Source organism: Xiphophorus hellerii, chromosome 17 (genome assembly GCF_003331165.1).
Source record: "Xiphophorus hellerii strain 12219 chromosome 17, Xiphophorus_hellerii-4.1, whole genome shotgun sequence".
Classification (NCBI taxonomy): domain Eukaryota; kingdom Metazoa; phylum Chordata; class Actinopteri; order Cyprinodontiformes; family Poeciliidae; genus Xiphophorus; species Xiphophorus hellerii.
In genome coordinates, this window is record NC_045688.1 from 18,940,503 (window position 1) to 18,960,587 (window position 20,085).

Sequence of the window (20,085 nt, forward strand, 5' to 3'; positions counted from 1 at the left end):
TTCTCCTTCAGTAGAAGAAGTGAATGATTATGCAGACGGGGTTCTGTCTCGCTGCCAGGTGTCAGCTGATCGCTCAAACCGTTGCTCCTCAGGAACCTGTGCAGGGCAGTCGAGTTCGGACGGTGCCAGGTGTGATTTTGTTCCGTTTGTTCTGTGTGGGAGTTGTGGCAGGTGAACAGTCCAAAAGCCTGAGAGCCCTATCTGCACGGTACAAAACGGAAAGGGCAAATACTGAACACTCCATTACAAACTTCTTCTGTTTTTACTGATTATTATTACAATTTATTTGTCTCAGGTCATAAAACAAAATGTTAACTTCAAGGATAACCTGAGTAAATACAAGCAGCAGTTTTCAAATGAGGATGTTTATTAAAAGAAAACAGTTTTCCAGGCCAACGTGATCTGAAGTGTAGAATCACACATTCAAAAACTTGATTCATCCCTAAGGAGTATTAAATATAATAACTCATATCAAACTATCATTGTGGATGGCGATGCTGTGAGCAGGAAGTCGATTTCTCAACAAATCTGAAGAAGCCTCTGAATGAACACTGTTGCTGTGTAACCGTCTCTGACCGTCACAACATGCTAACAGCTCAATTTCCAGGCAGCAGAGAGACGATATTCTACAGTAAGATATTCCTGGATGATTCCATCAATTGTTGATAAGAACTGCTAATCCACCTCCTTTGCTTTTGCCGCTCCTCTTTAAATCTGTGGCCCGATGCTGTACATCCCACAGTAAAAAATCCAGGCAGAGAGACGTTGGAGTCGGAATTGGTTTGAACTTCCTTCTCTCTCTGCTCTGTATCCATGAAGCCTTTCCAACTCCTCTGCCATCTGGGGTCACAGTTCACATATTATTTGAGCTTTTGTGATGCAAATCAGCTAGTTGTAAAAAAAAAACAAAAAACTAAACTTGTTACCATGGTTACACATCATTTCAACTGTCCAAAAGTAAAAACGTCAGAGCGGAAATCCTCCCTTTGCACAGCATCCAAAACCAGAGGGAATAGCGGCCTCAACCAAAAACATGATAAACCAAAAGTGAACTCTGATATCCTACTGCATAAAACAAACAGCATTTCAGGAAAGGAACATCCCAGTCAAACATGGTGGCGGTGGTGTGATGCTGCGGGCTTTGTTTCTGTTCTGTCAAATAGATTCTAATCTCTAGCAGAAAATCCAGACGAAGACTGTCTGCTTTCTGAGTGGCCTAGTTAAAGCTCTGGTTTAATCTGAACGCTGTATTTACTCAGATAAAGAGCAGAGCAGCATGAGTCTCATTGGAGAGGAGAGGAGCATCCCCGGTATTGAACGCGCAGCGTGATCGCGCACGCACAGTACGTGCCGTGTCGTGTCGTGTCGCCCCGTGGCGGGTATAAACCGGCTGCGTCAAGCCCACACCGCGACGACAGACAGTAACTGCCTCCAACCAACCAACCCGCTCTGAGCTCGCATCACACACGGACACGCGCCCGCGCACGCCGACGCACACACACACATAAAAAGGTGGCGGCGGCGCTCAGAGCTCCAGAGCGGGCTGGAACGGGTCCCTCATATTCCCTTCATACTTCCATCTATTTTTATATGCACTAACTCCGCCATTATGCTGTGGACAGCGACTCAAGTCTTAAGGAAATTCTCCACCTCTTCCGTGAGTAACACCGACCTTCCAGCTCGGATCCCGGCTGACTGTCACTCTGGTGTGTTTTGGCGATGTGAGCAGCTCAGTTAGAGGTGCGGGATTACGGATCTGCAGCGTGACACTTTGCCACGTTGTTTCCTTGCGTTTCACGTCGCCGATCTTAAACTGTGCAAGACGGAGGGAGTTGGATGAAACGCGCTCCTTAGTGTAACACACGATCAACGGTTTAGTAACGCGCCTGCAGGCAGGACTGGAGCTTCTCTGTCGCCTCTGCTGCAGCCTCACAGTTGGTACTTTCACCAGTTTGTCAGAAGCCGTCTTGCTACTGTACGTAAGTTGCTTTGAATGCATTATGAAGTGGCGCAGAAACGTCATGTAACAGCAGAGCGCGTTTGATAAGTCCATATATAAGAGGGAGCTTGGGAAACCTGACACTGTCCCCACATGTGCAGCTCCTGTCAGACGGATGGGGCCCCAGGCGCGCACTTGAACTCTCTGGACTCCTCAGCCTTAGAGCTGATCTGAGAGCGTCCTCGGTGTCGCTTTGGTTGAATATTCCTGAATTATGGGATCATTTCCAGGCCTTTTACTAATTACTAAGATATTAGTTCACCCAGAGGGAAAAGTCTGCTTGTAAAAATCGGTTCCCACTTGCAAGGTGATACCTGCTGCAGAACATAAAAACACAGGCACCTGCAAGATCGTAAACTTTACACAGATGTGTTGATAGTTTCCACAAGTTTTTAAACGTTACTTTTTTACTCTTACATTCCAGATGCATGATATTGGATTTTTGGTCGCTATTCGATAATGCCAATATACTACAACTCATTTGGCCGATAACCGATACCATTATCGATATTTTTTTCTTATACCTACTTACTGAAACTATATGGTTTCCTCTATTTTGGAATTAAAATACTGAATTATCTTTGTCAATTTGTGGATGTGGAAACTATACCCACATCTTTGAAAACTTTACACAAGTGCATGGAGTGTGTCCTTAGTTGTGTAAAGTTTCAGTGGCCACATCTTGTAAAGTTGATGTTGGTGAAAAGTACTCACAGATTTGTAAACTGTGTGGGCGTGTAAATTGTTTGCGGAAATCTGTAGGTTTACACACACATTGACTGTAACCACTGACTTATAAACTTTAGACAGATGTACTGATAGTTCCCACAAGTTTGTAAAGTACAAATAGTATGTTTGGAAAGTATGTACGTGTGTAAACTTTACCTAGGTGTGGTGGCAGTTGCAGTTCCCACATATTCGTAAACTTTGCACATGTTGGGACTTTTCCCATTCATTTATATGGATGGGAAATGTGGGTGTAGTTCCCACACTTGTGCGAACTACACCCACATTTTTGTAGACATTACACTTTATGGAGTGTTTTGTAAACTTTACGTATATATAGGCAGTACCCACATCTTTGTAAAGTTGACATCAGTGAAAAGTGTTCACATATTAGTTAACTTTACACAGTATCCATATATTCGTGCATTTTAAACAGATGTGTGAACCATACACACACATGTATTTGTAAACCTGAAATGTGTGTGAACTAGGCCCCCACATTCATAACTTCACACTGCTGTGTGAACTGTTCCCACAAACTTGTAGAAATGTTTGTGACGTTTCAAACAACTATGACTTGAATAGAACATGTGAGGATAGTTCAACCAATTGTTCCTTATATGAGGCTGCTAAAGGGTGTGCATGAATTATTAACTGTTCCCACTTAGACGGAACATACCCACCCAGGTTTCTAAACTAATAAGCAATGAGCAAGAAGTACTGTATAAGAGTGTAAACACTACATGTAAATGTTGAGAGTGTAAGAAAAGGTATTTTAAAGCATTGGAGGTTCACTAAATCAAACAGATTGTGTTGTTCTCTTTCCAGCATTACTACCAGAATAAGCTAAAACTGGCCATTATTGGTCAGAGTCTGTTTGGCCAAGAGGTGTACAGTAACCTGAGGAAGCAGGGTCACAAGGTTGTGGGTGTGTTCACAGTTCCTGACAAAGATGGCAAGGCCGACCCCCTGGGTAAGTTAATCGTTTAACTGCTGCTGTTTTTCTGTGTCGTCACATTATGCACAATGTTGCTGTTTGACGTTGACGCAATTTAGAGTTAACGCAAACACGTTAATCTTCTGGTCCTCATTTTTTGACATTTTCAGCACATTAGTAAAGTATGAACAACACAAGGTTGTTCAACAAAGCAAAATAGTTTCAGGTCTTTAATCAAACGTTAACACAAAAAACAACTTTCAGTTTAAACTAGCTGGGTTTGCTGCTGTCTTGAGAAAATGTGACAAGTTTTCTTACAACATAAAAACTGAAGAAAAACCAACAACATTTTGTAACTATTATGCTTTACAATGTGGGGAAAAAAAAGTGGGTTGTGGATATGCTCATTTCAGGCAACAGTATTTGACTCCTTACATATTTCTCTTTTTTGTCGTTTGAGTCTCATTAAAATGAGTTTTAGATCATCAGAACAACTTTCATACTGAACAAAAATAATCAAAAATAACACAAAATGCAATTTTCAAGTGACAATTCTATTCATTAAGAAAAAGCAGCTATCCAAGCCAAGCTGAGCCTTTGTGAAAAAATGATTTCCTGTGATGGTAAATTATAAATTGACTGTGAATAATCACAATAAACAATAAAGCTCCAAAAGCTAAAACGTGTTGAAAATAAGAACATTTTTCTAATTGCTAATTATTGCCTAACTTTAGACAAGTGGGGGACAGTATTACTCTGTTTTTCTGTAAAATATATTTTTTAGAAACATATTATGATTCCAAATACAGGAGCCATGAAAAACAACAACATTAGGTAGATTTATAGACTTCCTGGGAGGACCCTTGTGAAAACTTTACTATCAAGAGAGTTTGTTGTGGATCTCAGCTGTGGGTCAGCAGAGGCCGGCGCTGTGGCTGAGGTAGATGTGTGTTGACTGCACTGTGCTCTGGGACAAAGACATGCCTTTATCCCGTGTTAGTTGAGGCAGAGTGACTCCATTGTCCGTGCTGGAAGAGGCACAGAGATGAAAAACCAATGAATCGTTTCCAGAAAGCTGTAAACTTCCAGATCTTACATTTGACTCATGTTAAAATATATCCCAGAACAATCTGAGTAGAGTTTGGATTTTGTTTCCGCTCTGTTCTGGTTCCTGTGGATCTGCTGGCCTGAGAGTTTTCAGGTCTGGCCGTGGAGTCCTTTGATCTCTATACCATATAAAATCTAACAAGCTTGTTTATGCTGGCTGAGGTGCTGCTTCCTGCCAAGTTTGTCACAGTTTATCATACTTGTATGTATCTGGATAGAGCAGGCAGATCTGGTTCTAAGTGGTACTAAAGCTTATCTAAATTGTGTTGAACTAGCTGAAACCGCTGGTTACTCTTTATGAAGAGCAATAAATAACATCTCTTTCCTCTTGCTGGAATCTTTTGAAACCTTTCCGAACATACCAATGGCGTCTAACCAGAAAGGTTATTTTAAATGTCTCAGCATATTCTGGCATAGATAAAGATCTCATCAACAAAAGTTTTTTTTTAGGGCTTTAACATCCTTTGAACATGAAAGCATTGTTTTTCTGTTCTGGCTGTAGAACTCTGGAGCAGATTGTGTCGTTGCGTTGCTGAGGGGAACCTGGGAGATTGGTTTTTCAGTCTACCTCCTGAGAGATCTGACGGGGGTCACTGAGCGAGCAGAGGGCGTTAAGAATGCTTTAAAGATCTACCAAGTTCTTGCAACCAAAGAAATGTTTGTGTCCATTTTCTTGGAACAAAGTTGAGTTGTTCCCATTAGAGATTGTACAGCTGGTCACTCATCCTGTTCAGGCTGTTCATGGACAGAATCTCAAAGCGTACTTTCAGAGGTTCCCTGGTTTGGGACCTCGTGGTCTTATGTTTGACTTTATGCAGATGATGTGCTGCTGTTGAGCTCTTTAGCTTATGACCATCATGAAGTGACCAGGGTGAGGTACAGATCCACCAACTCTAAGGCCATTGCCCTAAACAGAAAAGATGTTGTTTGTCTTTGCCTCCAGTAGAGGATTTTAAGGATCTCGGTGACTTCTTCACAACAGATGTAGACTGACAGACTCATTGGAGCTTCTACTCCAGCTCTGCTCAATTAATCAAAACTTAGACACAATGCAGATACAAGCAGTCAAAATGACCGTCCTCCATTGTGTGTGGTTAGGATCAGCCCTATAGACAGATCCAGAACCTCCATCATCTAAGGGACATTTTAGAGAAGTGGAGTAAAGCCACTGGCAATTTGTATTAAAATAACCAAACTGCATTCTCAGCTATTTTTATAAAAAATAGTATAAAAATCATAGTATCTTTTATGTGTTAATGTGAACCTCTAAAGAAACCTCTAAAACGTAAAATAAATTTGTGAATGTTCTGAGTCTGATTCCCTAAGTGCTGACCTGTCTAACATGCAGTTCTCACATCTCCTCCTCACTGTTAGCTGTGGCAGCGGAGAAGGACGGGACGCCCGTGTTCAAATTTACGAGGTGGCGCGTCAAAGGGCAGCCTGTCCCAGACGTGGTGGATGCGTATAAGTCGGTGGGCGCAGAGCTCAACGTCATGCCCTTCTGCTCCCAGTTCATCCCCATGAACGTAATCGACCATCCCCGGCACGGCTCCATCATCTACCACCCGTCCATCTTACCGCTGCACAGAGGAGCTTCTGCCATCAACTGGTGAGAAGGAGAGACCATATGGAAGATTAAGACCGCCTGTTGTACTTTACATTATTACTGCCATCTTTGCTGTTGAATCAGAATTGCACAATCGCCCAGTGCTCTCCAATGTGTAAGTGAAAGTAAAAGTTTCAAGCTGGTTCTCTTATCTCTCCCTGTCTGTTCCCCTCCCTGGTTATTACTTCCTGTGAACAACTACTGTATGTTTTCAGCTGCTAAACTGAGTTCTTGGTTTCCCATAAAAATAGGGATATTTTTTAAATTTCACATTTTTTCCCCTCCGTCACTTAACGTTTACAAAATCTGCCAATACCTAAACTTTAATTTGTGTGCCTTTCCTAGAATAATATAAGGCAAGCTCATTAGTAAAGACTTTAATTATAGTGGTGCCATGAAGCATTAAGCACAATGGTTTTTTGATGCTCACCTTTTTTTCCTCATAGAGCTTCATTGAGTTGTTTCTCCAGGATTTTACAGTTGCTTGAGAACAAACATACATCAAACTAGCTTTGTGTTTTCATGTGTGTGTGTTTTTTTTTTTTTTTTTACGAAAATAAGTAACATTTGCTTCATCAATAATGGTTCATAAAGTAGCATTCAAAAATATTCACCCTCATTGAATTGTTTCACATTTTCAATGTATTTTATTGGGATTGTATGTAATACAACAACCATAACAAAAACTAATTTTAGCATTAATTTATTTACAGTATTAAAAGGGCAGTATTATGCAAAATTGACTTTTGTAAACCGTACATCATGTTATAATGTTATCTCCATGGCAACCATTCAGCTGTTAAAATGCCTGGGTGCACCTAGCTTCGCCTTCGAGGCGGAGCTCTTCCTCTGAGCTGCAGCATCCAAGCTAGTATTATAATATTTTTACAACAACTGAAGGCTTATTTACTTGGTTGTGCTATGAAATGTCTCTATATGTCTGAAAAACACATGATACTGTCCCTTTAAGGTTTTTGGGTCTGTGAGTTCTCCTGCAGGTTGAAATTGTCTAAATGTCCTGTTGGCTTTTCAAATCCCTCATAAATCTCTTCCTGTCTCCAGGACCCTTATTCACGGTGACAAAAAAGCTGGCTTCAGCGTGTTCTGGGCCGACGACGGCCTGGACACGGGTCCCATCCTGCTGCAGAGGGAATGCAGTGTGGAGCCCAACGACACGGTGGACACGCTGTACAACCGCTTCCTCTTCCCAGAGGGCATCAAAGCCATGGTAACCAGCCAGAATGTCAGCACAACCCTTTTTACCCAAACATATACACCAACTGTCACTTGTTGTGTCAGGTGGAGGCGGTGCAGCTCATCGCTGATGGAAAGGCGCCTCGAATCCCCCAGACAGAGGAAGGAGCGAGTTACGAGGGCATCCAGAAGAAATCCAACTCCAGGGTGAGAGCAAACCGTAGAGTTAGAGTTACCTATTACATGCTTCCGCTGTCTAAAGTAGATCCAGCACTCCAAAGACAAATTAGTGGATGTCATTTTCCATCAAACACTAAGCCAGCTCAAGTTTTACATCTTGCATTCCAGCTTTTACTCCCAGAGTGATCAGCAGTTATCAGGTTCAAGCTGTTGGCCGGCTGCTCAGAGCAAAACAGCCTTATTCAGTCATGTGGCAGCAGGTACTACACGGCTCACACAACTGAGTGAGAGCAACTCCTCACTAGTTCATGCTAGGTTTTTCTATTGGTGGAGCTGATCTTAACCGCTTTCTGATTTGCCTCTCAGCGCCACGTCTCAGTGGCTGCTTGCTCCACCGTTCTATTCTCGGCCCAGGCGTTGGCCTTCACCTGTCGTTCCTCTGAGTGGTCCCCAGGGGGCAGCACTGGGTTGTTTTGGCTCCCTCCTCACACAGGTCCCCTCTTCTGAAAATAAAGTGAGCGCTCAGTGGTGTCTCCGGCCTCTCTCCGTGTCTCCCAGGTGGACTGGGCCCAGCCAGCTGAGGCCATCCACAACTGGATCCGCGGCCATGACAAAGTCCCCGGAGCGTGGACCGTCATCGATGGTCAGGTGAGTTTACCGGAACTCATGTGCAATGAAAAACAACAAAAAAAAGACCAGAGCAGACGGTAAATAAAGCCTGAGGGACATTCTGTTGTTTGGTCAGTGTGTCTCACACAATTATGCACACCCTTTGGAGTGTTTCCACATTTTCTCATATTATAATCACAAAATTTGGTGTGTTTTATTGGGGTTTTATTGGATAGATTAAGGCTGTCCAAAGTGTGGCTCTCGGAACAATTTCATGCGGCCCCTGCTTCATTTAAAAGAATGGTACCAGTTTGGCCCTCCTGTGGGCACTTTCATCATTTTTTAGCATGACAGTTTCAATAAAAAATTAAATTGTGCTTTAAAAGAAAGTGTATTTTTTTTAATAATAGCCATGTTTCTGTTTCATTTTAATGTCATGGTAAGTACAGCTACAAACATTCAGTGACATTTTACTGGAAAAATAAAGGAATAGAGCACATTAATTTTACTATTGAACTTGGATGAGGGGTTCTTTGAAAAAAGTTCTACTTTTTGTTGTTTGGAATAAACTAAACTACACTCTAGACCAAATACACCAAAAAAAGTCTTAAAACCTTGGGAAACTGTCTGACTTTAATTAAGACAACCAGATAAAAAAGTTAATAACAAAATGATTTGTTGGAGAAACAATACGGCCCCTGAGTACTTTCAACTTTGGGACTCTGGCTCACGTTTCAAAAAATAATTGGACACTCCTGAAGGCTGACTCAATCCTTTGTTGAACCAGTTTTTACTGAAAACACAACAACAACTCTGTTGGTGTAAGTCTACAGGAGATTGATGTGGGTTTGGGTTTGAACTTTGGTTCATTCTAACACACGATTGTGCTTTGATTTTAGCAATTTCATTGTAGCTCTGACTGTATTCTTATAGTTGCTGTCCTGCTGGAAGGTGAACCTTTACCCCCGGCACAATATACTGCCAGTATATCATCATCATCAGCAGCATTATCATCATCATCATCGCAATATCAGTGTGTGAAATGTTCATGTCACATGGGACTGTTTGGAGACCAGTAATTATTGGCTTATATATTCCAAGTGTCATGAATTTGGATATCTCCAAAATGGTAAAAGTAAGAAAGTGATGGATGAGTAGATGGGGAAAGAGAGGAAAAGCAAATATGGTAACTGATGTAACCATTGCTATATTTACCATTATTGCTGTCTCTAGGATTGTGCAGCTCTAACAATGAGAATTTCTACAAATAACACACAAATCTGCTGAGATTAAATGACATGCAGATGAACAGATGAACTGCTTTCTCCTGGTTGTTTTATTGAGAGGTGTCAAATCACACTACACATTCCTGATTTTTATTTGTTAAAAATTGCAACAAAAAAGCAACACAAAGTTGTGCATCAACATGTTGGTCTGTCACATAAAACCCAACGCTGAGGTGTGTTGAAAAAGACCCATGAAAAAGTTTCTTGGGTGTGAATATTATTACAAAGCAGCGTTTCTGTTCAAACAGATTATCTGTGCCTTTCTGCAGCCTGTGACCCTTTATGGCTCGTCCATGTTGGGGGGGTCGGTACCTGCCGGTCAGGCCTTGGATATTGAGGGGGCCTCCCAACCCGGCCTCGTCACCAAGTCTGGGCTGGTTCTGTATGGAACCGATGGGAACGCCGTGAGTTCTCCTTCGCCACGACTAAACAAGCATGCAGAACAAACAGCAGCAGATATGGCCCCTTGTTCAAACAAACTCTGATGTGTTGGCGTGACCTCGCCGGCGTGTTTTTAACCTGTCTGTGGTTTGACCGGCAGCTCCTGGTCAAGAATCTGCAGTTTGAAGACGGAAAGATGATTCCTGCTTCCAAGTATTTCTCCTCAGGAGAAAGCTCCAGCGTGGAGCTGACCGACAACGAGAAGAAGATGGCTGAGGAAATCAAGGCAAGCACAACACGCCGTTAGGTTGCCACTGTGACCTTTTAGTGCATAGACAAAAATAAAAATAAACTGTTTTTGTTGTTTACTCAAAGAACATCTGGAAGGGAATCCTCAGCAATGTGGGCACCATCGAGGAAACGACAGACTTCTTCAAGTCCGGAGCCGCTTCCATGGACGTTGTTAGGTGAGACAGAAGGTCCAGTGTTGGGTTGGAGTCTGTCACATCTTATACGGTAAAGAGATAAAAAAATAAAATCCATTCAGCTGGTCCTTTAATGCCGTAACATCCAACCACTCTGATTTGTCATCCAGTTGTTCTCTGACTGAGGCTAATCCAAGTTTCCTGAAGTGATTCAAAGTAATATTTGAAGCTGGAAACGTTTTTTTAAAGAAATTATTAGAATCCTCTGAATACATTCTAAGTTTCTATTTCTCGATAAACCAGCAGCAATGGCCCCAACATGCAGGAGTTCTGTCAGTGTTTTGTGTAGCTGCGGTTCGGTCCAATGACGAGGCATCCTTTCCATCTTCAGGTTAGTGGAGGAGGTCAAGCAGAAGTGTGCAGGCGTCCAGCTGCAAAACGAGGACGTGTACATGGCCACCACCTTCCATGACTTCATCCAGATGTTCGTCCGCAAGCTCCGAGGGGAGGACCAGGAGGAGGAGCTGGTCGTCGACTACGTGGGTCTGACAGTCTGTCGGGAAACGGAGCGATGATCTGGCAGTCAGGTCAAACCTTCGTCTTTCTGTTTCCTCTTCACCTTTGTAGGCAACCAGAGAAGTGAACAACATGATGGTGAACATGCCGTACCAGTGCTTCATCGACGGAAAGTTTGAGGATGCAGAAAATGGCAAGAGCTACGACACCATTAATCCAACCGATGGATCTGTAAGTCCATCCATCTATTCGTCTGTCCGTCCATCCGTTCATCCATCCGTTTCATCCAACCGTTTCCCCTGCAGGTGATCTGTAAGGTGTCGTATGCATCAGTGGCAGATGTGGACCGTGCTGTGGCTGCTGCTAAAGAAGCTTTTGATTTTGGGCCATGGGGCAGGATGAACCCCAGAGACAGAGGAAGCCTGCTCTATAAGTAAGTAGCTCCTCCTAGTGGAAGCCAGAGGATCAGTTTGGTCAGAACAATCTCCATGCATTTTTTTTCTGCTCCTGCATTTTTGTCTTAGCAGGCAATTTACCTACATTTTTTGGAATGCAAACGTACATTATTTTTCAGTTTTACATTTAGTCCCATCATTTCTACCTGTTTATACAAACCTTCTGTTTTAATAAACATATAAAGTTATCCAGTATTTTTCAGAGAAGCGGTGAGCAAAGGTTTAAACTAGGAGTACTAGGTTTTCGACTTCTCCCCAGACTTACTGAAACAGTGCCAAAAGGCCCTGAGTCCAAACTGACGACTCTGATGGCTCAAATTAGCATTCTTCTTGAATTGTAAATGTGGCCCTTGACCGTCAGGCCAGAAGGTAAGAATGTGAATAGTCCATGTTGGGGGTGGGTATCTATGATACCTACAACTAGTCAGTTTAGTTTTGAAGCATACATGAAGTGGTTTTGGAGAGATGTGACCTTTTGCAGCTGATCCATGATGTTGTGCTGCATTATCCAGGTCATTTTGCCAAATGTACATAGAGTTTGCAAAACATACAATCTGTTTCAAAAAATATGCAAAGGTTTTTCTAAAAGAAATGAGTAATGTTTCTCTTTGAAATAAAGCTAAGAGGGTATAAAATGACAGTTTAGAAATAAACTAACCAAATTAATTGTGTTGATCCACCTCAAAAAAATCATGCAAAAAGTGTAAGCAAAAGAATCTGGGAGACTTTGCACATGCAAATTTGCATGCAGCCTTTTGTGCTGTGGAGGATAAATAGGTGACTGCTTCACCTATTTAGTTCACAAGAACTAATGGCATTTATTTCAGTCATAATCTTGCGGGGGGGTGACCAAGGTTCCATCACTATGTGACAGCTGGTCAGCAAACCTGGCAAACATGGAAACATTTATCAGGCATGCATTGGGGTGCAGGAGAGACAGGTGGACTTCCTGGTTGAGCTTGCAAAAGAGTTCGGTAACTCTCATGTGAGTGAGAAGAAGGCACACAAGGAGAAACTGCTTCGGCAACAACCTTCCACACCCAGCTCAGGCAAAAGGGCGAAGTGTCAGGTCAACCATCGATGCAGGACGCGTGTCCTGAGGCCGAAACATCATCAGTGACCCCTCACACCCCCACCATGGACTGTTCTCCCTGCTGCCCTCTGGAAAGAGGTTCTGCAGCATCCGGTGCAGGTCCACGAGGTTCTGAAACAGCTTTTTCCCACTTGCCATCAGACTGCTGAACTCTTAACTGGACTGCACTCAAAAACTGGTCTCCACTTTATACCTTGCACATGTACAGAGCTAAATAACTTCTATTTTACTGTCAGTCCTGCACTTTATATTTTATATTTAGATTTATATTCATATTTTATACTGTATTTTATTTTACTCACAACATTGGAACCTCAAACATTATCCTGAGCCGTATGCAACAAAATTTCGTTCTGTATACACCCTGTGCATTGAAAATGACAACAAAGTCAGTCTAAGTCGAAGTCTAAGGAACAATTGTGCAACTGTGAGATGCGTTGAGGCCATTACCAGGGTACTTATAAGGTAATGGCCTTATTTACAGAACAAAAGCACCTGCTAGATAAAATCCTTCAGGTCATTTGGCCTATCTCTAGACTGTATAGGTAGAAATGCTCAATGGACTAACTCCAGTACTTCCAGTGTTTTATCTTCAACCTGCTGATTCAGGTTTCTTTTTAAGCAGAATAAACTGCATTATTTAAATAGCTTTTGGTGCATCCCAGCTTCAAATTTTAAAATGTTCTTCTGTGGTTCTACTTATAGTTATTCATCACCCACCCAAATATAATAATGGCAGCCAACCTTTGACCTTTACTTCCTTTTCTCCCTTCAGGCTTGCCGACCTGATGGAGGAACACCAGGAGGAGCTGGCCACTATTGAGTCCATTGACTCAGGAGCCGTTTACACGCTCGCCCTGAAGACACACGTGGGCATGTCCATCCAGACCTTCCGCTACTTTGCAGGCTGGTGTGACAAAATCCAGGCAAGCTAACAACTGTTACGGACACGCTACTCTGGTCTCGGACTAGAAGAGACACTTTGATGCGGTTCTGTTCGCTGCAGGGCAAGACGATCCCCATCAACCAAGCCAGACCCAACCGGAACCTGACCTTCACCAAGAAAGAACCTCTGGGGTAGAGCCTGACCAACGCTGACTCGGTTTCTGTTGTGAAGATGTATTCCACTCTGTTTTTCTCTCTTTTTTTTCTCTCTATGCTAGAGTTTGTGCCATAGTTATTCCATGGAACTACCCTCTGATGATGCTGGCCTGGAAGAGCGCAGCCTGTCTGGCAGCTGGAAACACACTGGTCCTTAAACCTGCTCAGGTGCAGACATTTTATCCTCTGGATTCTTTCCTGTTTCAGTTTCAGAATGAATACATTAAATAGTCACCTGTGAGTCATTAATCTGCATATGCAATGGTAACCTGTTCGACATATGAGGACCTCTGAATGAGAAGGAACCAAATAAAATTTTGTATTTTGCAGCTTTACGGTCTCCATTAACTGCACCTCTGCCATGTTTCCAGGTAACTCCTCTGACCGCTCTGAAGTTTGCTGAGCTTTCTGTGAAAGCCGGAATCCCAAAAGGAGTCATCAATATTCTGCCAGGCTCAGGTAAAATTAGCATTGATGCATAAACAACAAATCAGAATGAAGTATACAAAGGAATTATACAAATTATTCTTTGTATAATTATGCAAAGAATTATACCACCATTGTTGGTTGTTTTCTTCTCCAGGCGGCATGGTGGGTCAGAGACTCTCTGACCACCCGGACATCCGCAAGCTGGGCTTCACCGGCTCCACTCCAATCGGCAAACAGATCATGAAGAGGTAAGAGGGGAGGCTGGCTCACTGATTTCATGAGCATGTTGCCTTCCTCACGGTTTCTCTCCGTGGTTTCTCCCTGCAGCTGTGCGCTCAGCAACCTGAAGAAAGTTTCTCTGGAGCTGGGGGGAAAATCTCCCCTCATCATCTTCAGCGACTGCGACATGGACAAGGCGGTTCGCATGGTGAGAGAATATCCATCTGGAAAAGAGGTTTTTTGGTTTGGTAGCTTTTTTTAACACAAGTGGATTCCAATGCAGCCCAGAGTAGTTTCTTCTACTTGTCCTTCCATTTTTGTTTTTCTACCTCCATTTCTTTCTTGAGTTCTTCCTCCTTTCCCATTTGTCGTTAGTTCCTTTCCTTCCCACAGTTCAGAAATCGCAAACTTCAGTATTTTCTATTTTAAGATGAAGAGAAATGAGTTGGAGGAACCCTGGTAAAACGGTGATCATGGACGAAAAAACATTTCTGTCTAAAAGGGCCATCCAAGAAAAAAAATATAGAAAAACTCGACCGCTTTCTGAATATTTTGTTTCAATGAGGTAAAATATGATGTCTTTGCCAGTGGTACTGTATGTAGTTTGTTTTTAGAATATTACGTGATGTTGTGATTATCATTCTGAAGTACCCACTATAGTTCACTACCAAAGTCTATTACATGTATGTTTAAAATCTGGCTTCTTACAAAGTTTAGGTTTGATTTAAGTTTTCAAGGTTTGAAAAGTGTTAAAAAGGCTAATAGAGTAAGAAAAGATTTGTTCCAGTCCTAGGAACACTCAAGCTCAACCTTTGTCTCATCTCACCGTAGCACACAGTTCTAGTTAAAGTCCGTGTGGTGAGTTTAGCAAACTTAACATCTTTACATTTCTGTTGGAAGTACTGAAAAGGCTTTTTATTTATTGCTGTTACATTGCATATGCGTATGTTTAGACCCAAAGTTTTTTTTCGCTTGTTTCCACTTATCTACTTAAAGTGGATAAAAGTAGCATGTTCTCTTCTGTTTCCCATTTTGAAGTCTGGCTACTGGCTTCAAGTATAACCCAGGGAAACATTACTAATCCAAATGTCTTAGCTACTAGTAAAGTAGAAATTACAAAAAAATGTTTTGCTATCTAATTCAGAACAGAAATGAGACGAATCATCAACAGGTTCAGTTTAATTCAGTGCAACATGAGCCATGCCATAACCCGTGTGCTTTCTGCAGGGCATGAGTTCAGTGTTTTTCAACAAAGGGGAGAACTGCATTGCTGCTGGACGCCTGTTTGTGGAGGAGTCCATCCATGATGAGTACATCAGCCGAGTGGTGAGTATACCTCAACACGGACCTGCTGTGCAGTAAAGGAATGCTTCCTTTCACACCCATTGCTGTCACCAAGTTCTGCAGAGGCCGGGTAATAAACCAATCACTTCATGGAAATCATGGTTTGGGACAGATTGGAGACCAGCCTATGAGGACAGAGACTGGGAACCACAATCCTTCATTTGCTGAGAGGCATTCATAAACACAACCATGAGCATCACGTTCAGGAAGTGAGCCCTCAAGGTCTAGAGTCTCCCATGGAGTTGCCCATGGAGTTGCCCATGGCCAAGCCCTGATGAAGGGCTTTATTGCCTCTTTTCGACAGAGCAGTGTGGCACGGTTCAGTACGCCATTTCATAGTCCGACAGCGTTTTCACCGCCAGTTGAACTCTCACTGAGCAGACGGGGTTAAATCCAAACACCTAACTCAGCATTAGGTGTTTGTTACCACTGTGACGACAAATGTGACTTTCTAGTGTGTCTTGTTCTTGTCACAAGCAGTGACGTTTTTCTGTCCTCCAATCAATGGAGTGTAACGCCAGCACTGTATCAGGGTCCAGTGGACCTATAAGTGAAGCGGTACGGGTCAGTTGATTTGGCCAAACCAAATCACGCAATAGAAACAGTTACTGTTGAAGTATTTTCAAGAACATTATATTACCAGAATTAGTCAAAAGTCACTTAAAGTACATCTAGTGAAATATGATGGCCACCTTAACAAATGAATGATTTCCTCTCAACATCAGATCAGTTCTCTGACACGTCCAACTATTATATTGGTTAATTGATTTTAGTTGATGTTACCAATAACTCTTACTTGTTAGGGTCACATACATGTTTGTTGGCAGTAGCCATGTACTGTACATTCGAAAACATTTACTATGACTTACACTTCTCTGCCAGTAGAGGTCAGTGTATGGAGTGCTACACCAGAGTCCACTGTAGCAGCTTGTCTGTGGGTATGTCAGTACAAGAAAGTAGCTTTCAAATACCGATTCACCATAGTGTCTATTATGTATAAAATAAACAGAACATGTGTAATTAGTTTGTTTATATTAAAGCTGGTCTTTTTGTGTCTTTAAATTCTTTTAGGTAGAGGAGATCAAGAAGATGAAGATTGGAGACCCTCTGGACCGCTCCACAGACCACGGTCCCCAAAACCACAAAGCTCACCTGGACAAACTGCTGGAGTACTGCGAGACAGGAGTGAAGGAAGGAGCCACACTGGTGTATGGAGGCAAACAAGTTGACAGGCCAGGTACAACACACATTCTACTGGCTTTCCTGATGGATCTTATACCAGAACAGACAGTTGGACAAATGAGACTTTTGCTGGCAACTGTTTTTGTAACTCGTACATAGTATTAAAATATGTTGTGGCTTCTGTTTCAGAGTTAAAACTCCTCATCCTGGATTGATGAGGAGTGGTTAAGACACAATCACACCAGAGGTAATAGCTTAGCTCAAGTCTGTTTCTCCTTGTCCTCCAGGTTTCTTCATGGAACCCACTGTGTTCACTGATGTAGAGGACCACATGTTCATTGCTAAAGAGGAGTCCTTTGGTCCTGTCATGGTTGTGTCCAAATTCAAAGATGGGTAAATTAAAGGGGAGGAGGATTAATCTTCGCAATTACTGTGTTTGAGTTAACTGTTGTCTGACTCCTTTCGTCTGCTCCACCTAACACAGCGATGTGGACGGTGTGCTTCAGAGAGCCAATGACACAGAGTATGGCCTGGCCTCAGGCGTGTTCACGCGGGACATCAGCAAAGCCATGTATGTCAGCGAGCGACTGGAGGCTGGAACCGTGTTCATAAACACCTACAACAAGACCGATGTCGCCTCGCCTTTTGGAGGCTTCAAGCAGTCAGGCTTCGGCAAAGACCTCGGTCAGTGAAAAAATGTGGTACTTGCTGAAATAATAATAAAAAAAAACCCCAAGTAGCCGTCATTAGCTTTTATACTTAAACAAATCCCACGTACTCTCACAGAGACAAGGGTAGAGTTGCTGAATCTATTCATGAACCTTGAAAATGTCCTAAAGTATTTCTGTCTTGTTCACAGGAGAGGACGCCCTCTTGGAATACCTCAAAACCAAAGCAGTGACTGTGGAGTACTGAGCCTCCAGATTTTACAATGAACTCCGACTCACTTCCTGAAAGAAAAGGAACTCGTGCATTTTCACCTAGACTGTACCAGCAGCTACAGAGAACTCCGTTGTTCTTCTGGGCCACTTGAGCTTTCTTGGAAATATTACACATATCTTGAACAAATTTAAGGTTTTTTGTTATTGTTTTATACATGTGAACTTGCATTCAAGGTCTTATATTGATGCCACCCCACCTGTGGGAAGCAAATCTTTGGTTGTTTGCAAAATTGAGGTTCTTCAGGGTTAAGCAATGGAGAAAGAAGAAAATACTGTGAGCTTAAAGACATCACTCCTTACAATGTTTGGCCTTTCTCAGCATCATGAACTTGTAAAGCTGCCTTCAGTTTTCTCATTGTACCGTTTCTTTACCCTGTTTCACGGTATGAAGAGCCAAAATGGAGACTATTGCCCACCCAATGGTGGCTATTCCTTGTCACAGGAGACGATATTCATTCCAAAGCCTGCTACTGAAATGAGAAGGAGAGTACTCACTTGTGTTAGCATTGGAAAGGCTAGTGACTAGCATGTCCAGGCTGCTCATCCATTGGATTTCCTACTCCCTCTGCTGTCATAGGCTGGTGTTAACATTTGAGAAGCTAACGTCAACCTCTGGTCTAGAAACCTACATTTTTTTCTTTTTACAGCAAAACTTTAAGAAACACAGTTGACATACAATATCAGTAAACGGTATGCTCGGGACGATACCTCTCAGTTATGCGAAGTTCACACAAGAAGATTTTTATGCAGATTTTTGGCCCAATTTCCCCCTTCTGACAATCTTAAGTACTACCTGATTAATAAGAAGTATTCCTACCATGTGTGATGTGCTAAGAGTGAATGTAGTCCATTCGGAAGGACATCGGAATCGCTCCCAACTAAAATCGGGAATATTCAACATGTTGGATTGTCTTGGCCCGATGTCGCAAAGCTGTGTGTGGTGTTCCCTGAGGACAAACAACAGACAACACTGTCTTCAATAACTCTTTGAAGAATCTAAATTAAAGAGTTGAATCAACATTTAATTTCCCTTTGGGATTAATAAAATATTTTTGAATTTGAAACCAGAACGCAGCCTGTTGAATGTGACATGGAACTCAGAATGCGAAGCTACGGAAACATGGAATTCTAAATAAAAAAGACAAAACCAGAAAGACCAGTGGATGTCAGAAATGATTTTTTTTGTATAGTTTTTTCTCTGTTAAACATAATCCATCGCCGTTGCTTCTTCCCAGGCAGCCATGTTTGTTTACTCTGAACTCATGTTTGGTCTCGAAAGGTTTTGCAAGATTTCCCGTCCGACATCTGAATGTTGTTAACTGAAATCAGCTCACGTGTGGTGTGTTGCTCCTGGCCTGCGGCTCGACACCACACACACTGTACGGCCAAACCTGTTATACATGCGACAAGGAAGTAGACACTACTGGGTTTGCAATAGTCTTAATTTTGGTCCCAGTAATGGGTCATAGTGTCAAAGGAAGCCTTTGAGCTGTTGTATGTTACAGCAGAAACTGAACAGTTCTTCACTCTTGGACAAAGTGAATGTTTTTATGATCCCGTGTGTCTGTATGCATTTTTAGTCAAATACAGCCAATTCTACACTGGGTTGAACTAAACAAACTTGCCAGGTAGGGAAGTTCCAAGTTATTTAACTATAAGCATTTGTCCATAGTTCTGTGAAATAAACTCTGTCTTCACAGTAGTAATGGTTCAGATGAGTATTGTGATTGTGTCCCACTGAACTCACTCTCCAATGTTGTTCCTGATGCCTTCAGTTTTTCTTGACGACATATATTTAGTCCAAAATGGAGTTAAAGTCGGTGACTAAACAATGTAAAATTGAAGGACTGCCGTTTGAGCTGCTCTCTCCCGCACCATCTGCAGTCTCAACTTAGCATTTAGGAAGACACAGCAGCCGGTACAGTCTCTATTTCACTGTGAATGTCATTGTAAAGCGTGAAATTTCTAGATTCATCAGATCAACAGAATAATGACTGTGGTTATTTATGTTTTCTTAATGGCTTGTGTTGTCCCTTGACAGAATGCCGCCATGGGCAGTGAGCCATCTCCCAACTCAAACACCACCCTCTTTAAATTCTAGGGCTTAGAGGGTGTACCCAGTTTTTTTATTTTCAAACTTTCATTTTGGCTTAGTCAGTTAATAACTAGAGTAATTAAATGTAAAACCTGGCAAAGACCAAATTGTTAGTACATTGATACAGGAGCTACTTATATTGTTCCTGTGGTGATGGTGTTCGAAGTAACAAATAGAAAGGCTAGTTTATCTCTGTCTAACTACTGTCACAGTTTAGTTATTTTCAAATGCCAAGATTATTTTACTGATCCCTCCAGGAA

The 20,085-nt window shown here is 42.2% G+C and overlaps 1 protein-coding gene across 1 annotated transcript; it reads left to right on the top strand.

Moving 5' to 3' along the window:
• The first annotated feature begins 371 nt into the window (after positions 1-371).
• On the top strand, positions 372-19,441 carry aldh1l2 (aldehyde dehydrogenase 1 family, member L2). Its single transcript, XM_032589248.1, has 23 exons — positions 372-1,657; positions 3,554-3,698; positions 6,144-6,378; positions 7,438-7,603; positions 7,675-7,776; positions 8,308-8,397; positions 9,914-10,048; positions 10,186-10,311; positions 10,401-10,492; positions 10,842-10,989; positions 11,078-11,197; positions 11,272-11,399; positions 13,290-13,440; positions 13,521-13,591; positions 13,678-13,783; positions 13,987-14,074; positions 14,199-14,292; positions 14,372-14,471; positions 15,491-15,589; positions 16,679-16,844; positions 17,077-17,182; positions 17,274-17,473; positions 17,649-19,441. The coding sequence occupies exons 1-23, from the start codon at positions 1,610-1,612 to the stop codon at positions 17,702-17,704; spliced, it is 2,772 nt and encodes a 923-aa protein (XP_032445139.1). The 5' UTR covers positions 372-1,609; the 3' UTR covers positions 17,705-19,441.
• Positions 19,442-20,085: the final 644 nt, after the last annotated feature.

Coding starts and splice junctions, on each gene's coding strand:
- aldh1l2 (XM_032589248.1), top strand. CDS start 1,610: ATGCTGTGGACAGCGACTCAAGTCTTAAGGAAATTCTCCACCTCTTCC. Junction 13,441..13,520: donor GCTGGTGTGACAAAATCCAG/GCAAGCTAACAA, acceptor TGTTCGCTGCAG/GGCAAGACGATCCCCATCAA. Junction 14,293..14,371: donor GGCAAACAGATCATGAAGAG/GTAAGAGGGGAG, acceptor TTCTCCCTGCAG/CTGTGCGCTCAGCAACCTGA.